The sequence below is a fragment of the Vicia villosa genome, linkage group LG6 (genome assembly GCF_029867415.1).
Source record: "Vicia villosa cultivar HV-30 ecotype Madison, WI linkage group LG6, Vvil1.0, whole genome shotgun sequence".
In the NCBI taxonomy this organism is placed as follows: Eukaryota; Viridiplantae; Streptophyta; class Magnoliopsida; order Fabales; family Fabaceae; genus Vicia; species Vicia villosa.
Genome location: NC_081185.1, coordinates 131,673,214 through 131,680,191, shown reverse-complemented (window position 1 = coordinate 131,680,191; position 6,978 = coordinate 131,673,214). Strand labels below are relative to the sequence as shown.

The window sequence follows — 6,978 nt, the reverse complement described above, 5'->3', positions numbered from 1 at the left end:
CAAAATCAAAATTTTTCTTAATAGAAGCCAAGCCGAAGGAGTATTCATTAATGTGTTAACTGACTGGTCTGATCATTTCAAATATTGCAAGGACAGGGGAAATTTTTTATCGAATAAAACTAAATTTGTTGATTTAAGTTGGATGAGAATTTTTTTGAAGAGAACACTATCTTATTAGCTGAAATTTAAACGGACTCGCACCACTTATGCTTTAATACATTAAAATCCAGATCTGTAACCATCTTTTCATTGACCACACTCCTCTCACACTATTCTTAAAACTCTTCTACTTCCCTTTGTATGCAGGGCACTAAAGTAATGAAGTCTAATTCAATGTCTGGCAAAAACTCGCAAAATATCATTTCCATTGTATAAATCATTTCTCCTTTCTCCAACTGGGGGAGATAATCTCAACCTGTAAGTATAACATGCTTCTCTCAATGTGTGTGAACAAAAATAGAACAGGCCTCTAATTTCCGTTACAATCGCAGCCAATCTGCCCAGTAGAAATAAGAAAAGAATAACGAACAGATAGAAAAGTCTGCCCTGTATGATGATACCTACACTAAGCCTACACTCTATACCTGAAATTTACATAAGCGCTTGGGGTAATGATCGGGAAAAAACCCATGAATCCTAAAACTGATATGCCCATCATAATAGACAGACGTGCTTCTATCATTGCCTTTCTTAAAAAAATCTCTAGAATTTATGGCCATGGCAAGGAGTCAGTCGAAATCTAGGACATAAGGAAGTCAGCATCGTCATGGCTGGGTGGAGATAATGGTGGAATTGCAGAGGGAATTGAATCATCTATAACCTCCAAGATTCTTCTTGCAATTGCTTGGGATACTCCACCAGCATCAATTTTTCTAGAAGATATCATTTCTGATCTGCCATTCCTACTTGAATTGCTACTCTCAACAGATTTTAAAAATTTGTCTTTTGATATTGTTGTCTGAGCAGCTTTCGCAATCACCGAGCTAAAAACACCAGATTCTTTCAAACTTTGAATAATGACCTGCAAAAGCAATGTTTTGGAAGAAAAGTTAGGACATTCTCTAAGAGCGGTAAGATAACAGTATTTATTGCTCGAGTAGAAACCAGAAAGCAAATTTGAGGAAATGAACTTTACCATGGGAGCATAAATGCGAGATAAGATGCCTTTTCTAATAAGTTTCATCTTTAGTGCTTTGTCTGTCCACACAATGTGTTCACGGTACCTAAATGGGGAGAAAAAAATTAATGTTATTTCTAGTCTTCATTTAAGCATCAAATATTATTTTCAATTTATATTGTAAGATATTAGTGTTCCAACAGAATCTTTATTTCAGGAGCCAAATCCACCAAATTCTCACTTGGCACAATATCTGCCAGCAAATCATCTAAGAACAACAGGAGCTCCTCGGCGCAGAATTACAATTCATTCCCACGCAGTTCATGTTTTAAAATACAACTGACAGAAAATGTATAATCCCATACAGCATAAGTTAATGAGTGTATGGACAAACGAAAAATGTCGATTACTGACATATATAACTATTCCCACCAGGAAAACAATATAGCATTAATTTAAGTATTCCCAAACTTACCATTGAAGCATTTCTTCCTCAGTAGCAGTTGAAGCAATTATGAACGCCTACATCAGACACAGAACAGAGTAGTCAGATTATAAATATATATACATGGGTGCAATTTAAAACTTCCTTGTCCCCCACCCCACCCAACAAACAATCCAAAAATGTAGACTTGCGCAACTTCACAGCCGAATGTGCTAGAAAGTAAAGAACAAAAACTCAATGAGTAAACACCAATTACTTTAGGTTAGCCATCAAATGAAATAGAGGCAACGGTGCTAAATGAAATAGTAAACCAGGAACAACTAATTTTTAATAATTACAATGTTAAGAAATGAACAGAAAATAACAACAAAACATAGCCTGAGTGTTGGGCCTTAAAGAAACATCAAGATGCAAAAACTCATGATGGATATAAATATTTGAAAAAGAAGAATGTAACTGCAGATAACAATGTACTCGATACACTTCAAGAAGTTATTAGTAATTACATTAATTAGAACTAGAAGATTGGAGAGCATGTAATGGGATACTAAAACTTACAGCTCTGTCAAAGTCTAACATGAAACATCTTTTTACATCATCTTTTGTAGGCTTGCAGCCACACCGATCACGTCTTGAAGTCAAATCAGAAAATTTGGTGTAAGTGTAATGCAGAACAGCAGCTTCGTCCAACTTGATCTCACTGTTAAAAGATTTGGTACAAATTAGTGTAAAATATGAGCAGAAAAAATGCATTCTTCACTATTAATATTATATTATGGATTTAAACATTTTACTTAAAATGGTATGGAATTAAACTAACATTAATTAGTTACTACTACAACAGAAAAATGTCCACGCCTAAAAATAAAGACAGCTGACTGAAGACAGCATAAATTGCCATCAAATTCGAAAAACCTTTTAATATAAGATCAACAGTTGGCAGAAAAAAAAAAACACTTGCATGATATGAAACCAACATTCCCATGATTTTTTTATGGTTAGCCTTGGTCCACTAGACCTAGTCATAAACTCCAAAATACATGCCGATTCAATAATATCTCCCTTTAACTATAAACTAACGTTATTTTAAATGTACATAGATACATACATAATTGTCAAATGCATGCTCATTAATTAACGATGTGCAGAACCAACTTACTTAGGTGTCTTCATATAGTTGTGCCATCTATGTGCACCATTAGGACGGAGATGATCCTGAACCCTGGCTGCTGCTTTCCCATTTCCATAAGTTAGAAAATAGTTTGGATTGCCACGAGTTGCTTCTTTGTAATTTCCAAAATACACATCCTTTGGAAGGTGATCATAGTTCTTCTTGAACATTGAAACCTATGACAACATTGCAAGTTAAATATGTTGCTGAATAAACTTAGTTTCCAAAAGCCAAAAAGTTGGAACAACAAAAACAACGATGAAACACGCAAAGAATTGGATTCGCACCATTGGCTTTTACCAAAATAGACACTTCCAAATTATGATTTAAAAACAACTTAGAAACTACAACAGCCACATTACAAGGTTGTCAACAATATAGCTGTATCCAAACAAATGCCAGCAATTCATATGAAAATGTGTGTGAAGCGGATTAATTTATGTGTATATAGTTTTTTTTAGCATATTCCAATGACTTTTTTTTCTTTTTGACATATCTAATGACTTGTTTGTTCCTGAATGGCTGAATCACATAATTCTAACAAGCTAACTTCCAATTCATCTCTCTTCCATAGACATTATCAAAAAGGCTCTTGTAATGAAGCATAAATAGTTAAATACTAAACAATGCATAAAGTCAGCCAAAATACTCTTTTTATGCACTGTATATATTGCTTAAAAGGTTAATTGGAAAACACACACAGAACTCTCGAGTGAGAATGCCTTTGCAGATAGATATGTCAATATAAAATTTGTGCACAAATTTTGATTATATCATTTCTCAATGAGTCAGCCTTTTAACATATTCAGTAATTCATCTTCAACTTTCAGTACATATTTTATTTTTCCAAACAAAATATATGGAAAAACAAAGGAAAGAAAAGAAATCACAAACAGAAATTAAATTAATAATTATATTCAATCAAACCAGTTTGAAAAATAAGAAAAGCTATTTATGCAAATACCTCACTGAAAGGCTCCTTGATATCGTCTTGCTCAACACTGCTTTCCTGAAGCAAACAACATTCCAACATTAAGTTATAACTATCAACGAATATCAAAGAGGTTATAAGATCACAGTAGATCAACTAAATTTATTGAATGATAGTGACTTCCGGATCGAAACAAAACTCTTGAACTCACATAATTTGGAAAAACAACCATATCAACATCCCCAGGCACATCAGATAGCAACTGTCTCATTGAATATTCCTGAGTTCCTGCTGGATGTATCAGTTCATCAGTATCTAGATGGATGATCCAATCCATGCCAGAATCCTGAGTTAAAGAACATTGTAAAGACAGACATTAAGATCTTGGTAAAATAAATTACTTTAAAAAGACATTTGCTAGTTTATTATAATAATAATCCAATAAAAGAAATCGAAATCCATACCCTTGCCATGACAATCGCCATTTCCATGTTCAAAGATTGCTTCACAAACAACTCATAGTTACATGGTTTGTAGAAGAAGCTTGCCAACCAAGTTTCATTCCATATACGGCTAGTACATAGCAAAATACAAAGTGTAAAGAAAGTATTAATCAACCTTATCAAAATAGGTTGCGGCATTATGTGGAGGTAGCAAAATTTAGCACATAATATTAAAGTAATGTATCTTAGTATGAATGAATATTTAAATTATAAAAATCTACCAAGTCCAATATCTCAAGCTGTAAAACAAAAACCCGGAGAATGGATTTTATACTTCAAAGTAAACCGATGAGGTGTTTGGAACACAAATTAACATGCGCAGATTATACCCCAATGATTTATTATTTATTATTTATCATTTCATACAAAGAGAGCAATACAAATTACTTGCTCTCACCATTGTGAGAGTTTTTGCGCATTAAAACCTCTGACTATCAGCTACAAAGCAGAAAATCTACCACTGCTAGAAAGCACAAGGCTCACTTCCATAAAAAAATTCTTTTAATATGTAAATTACTGAAGGTGGGGGAATCGAAAGACTAGTGAATATTTAAGAACAAAAAAGAAAACTGATAAATGTGTGTGATGATAAATGTAATTAACAGGAGGCGAAAAAAAAGATGTTTGAGTAACCATCTTTGATCTAATGTCAGATTTAATTGACCAATCTAGTTTTAGCTATTAAGCAAAGGTTCAAGTCTCAACTATTCATAGCTCGGTTTCATAACAAAAAAGAAAAACCTAAAAAAGGAATGAAAATTTCAAAAGTACAAAAACCTTAATCACATGAACTATACTAGGAACATCTTATGAGACTAGCTTTTGATCAGATATTAATTTGAACCTGATCATGTTCAAATAGGCACTGAGTGATCACTGAATTTACATTTAGATAAGTCGCAGAATCATCTCACTATAAAACATGTAAGAATCATTGTCATCCATATGTTTCACAAACATGGTTAATAGACTATTTGAATATATAATTCTGCCAATGATGAATGACCTGTACTACAAAGCAAGACGGTTTGAATATTAAAGCCAAACCAGATCCAGAATGTCGACCTTTAAATCCAGAAAAACATAATATCAATGAAGTATACTTAAACCACACAACATTGTTTATTCAAATTACAGAAATATAATAATTAAATGGGGGCGTTTGTTTCACGGAAACATAATTTATTCCCAGGAATTACTTACCCGGGAAAATAAAGATAGGAAATTTATTCCAAAGAATTATTTTTAAAAGCTGTTTGACAAACATTTTGATATTCCTAGGAAAATTTATGGTTTTAATTAATTTTTTAAAAAAAGTTTATAAAATTTCATTGAAATCCACATTCCCTCCTTTTACATGGGAATAATTTCATGAGAATATGAGAAGTTCCGAGTTATTTTTTTCTTTGAAATTTTTATACCTAGGAATTAATTATTTTCAATCTTGTAACAAACATGGATATACAGATTTCTTATTCATGTATCCGAGGAATTTTATTTCTAAACTTGAAACAAACACACCATATGACTAAAGGCATGGCTCCCAATGTTAAACAACAGTTACATACTCAACAAATGATGAAAAAAAACTTTGAATTGAAGAAAAAAACAAAAGAAAAAGCATACCTTTTAGCTTGTTGCTCCTCTAATTCTCTTGTTCTATATATAACTTTAACCCCCTAAACAAGAAAAGTCCTTTTAATCAAGGATCAAAATATAGCTAATAGTAACAACTAATCAAAACTAATCGAACTCACCGGAATGCTTTCTAAAACTCTAGATACATTAGGCGACGCAGCTTTCCCTTCAACGAAAAGGAAAAAACTCGAAACTCCCATAACCTTATGATAAAAGATCCACGGCAATGTTTGTTCCAAATCAGCAGAAGTACTCGTCGTAATACATATCTACCACATAACAAAAACAATATATTTCAAATTCGACATAAAAAAAATCACAATTCCACAATTCATGGATTCAAAAATTTATAAAAAACAAAACGACATAGGGTTTAAGAATAAAGAAATGGACGATAGATCCAAGAGCGAGAGGAAGAAAAGGACAATACCTTAGGGGAAAGATCGACGGAGTAATCGATTTTCCAATCACGGAAGTAAGGGAAAGAAGGGGAATGAGAATTGGGGAAAAGGTTAGAACAATCGGAACGTGAACGAGTTTGCGATTGTTGTTGTTGGTGGCTGGAGATTGACATACCGGGGAACACGTTTTGATCGGGTGACCACCGGGTGACGGGATCGGTGATTCCGCCGCGCCATTGGAGGATGAAGGCGAAGGCGGCGAGGGTGAGGGGGAGGACGGTGAGGAGAAGGAGGAGACGGGAGGAGGAGGTGGTTGCGGTGGGCGGTCTGTGATGAGAAGAGTGTGCACCCGCCATGGTTAGGGAGTGCGGGATTTGAGAGGAATGTTGGTGTTGTTATTGTTGGTGTTGTTTACATATAAATATTGAAATCGAAATTGGATTTTGGTGAAGCGTGTTGATGAGGGAAGAAGAAGACTGAAACTGAAAACGAGTTGAGAAGGAATTTTCAGAACTGCTTATTCAAAAGCCGTTTTTTCGTTGGTATTTTCAGTTCGTATATAGTATTTTCAGTTGGTATTCAACTCACAATTATAAATAATCAATTTTTATGAAATTGACCAAATATCAACATTTTTAAATATTGGCCTAAACAATTTTTTTTTCTTTATCATCATCAATTTAGTCCGGTTTGAGAGATTAGCTCTGATATCAAGTGGGTCAAGCTTTCTCCCTAAACAACTTAAGTAGGTTTTACCCTATTAAAGGAATAT

At 33.7% G+C, this 6,978-nt stretch overlaps 1 protein-coding gene across 1 annotated transcript; it reads right to left on the bottom strand.

Annotated features, from left to right (window-relative positions):
- Positions 1 to 334: 334 nt before the first annotated feature.
- Positions 335 to 6,756, bottom strand: LOC131610028 (glycosyltransferase-like At2g41451). Its single transcript, XM_058881887.1, has 11 exons — positions 6,236 to 6,756; positions 5,925 to 6,074; positions 5,794 to 5,846; positions 4,129 to 4,237; positions 3,876 to 4,010; positions 3,698 to 3,742; positions 2,722 to 2,909; positions 2,121 to 2,262; positions 1,593 to 1,639; positions 1,136 to 1,223; positions 335 to 1,021 (listed from the first exon to the last, which is right to left on the bottom strand). The coding sequence occupies exons 1-11, from the start codon at positions 6,560 to 6,562 to the stop codon at positions 740 to 742; spliced, it is 1,566 nt and encodes a 521-aa protein (XP_058737870.1). The 5' UTR covers positions 6,563 to 6,756; the 3' UTR covers positions 335 to 739.
- Positions 6,757 to 6,978: the final 222 nt, after the last annotated feature.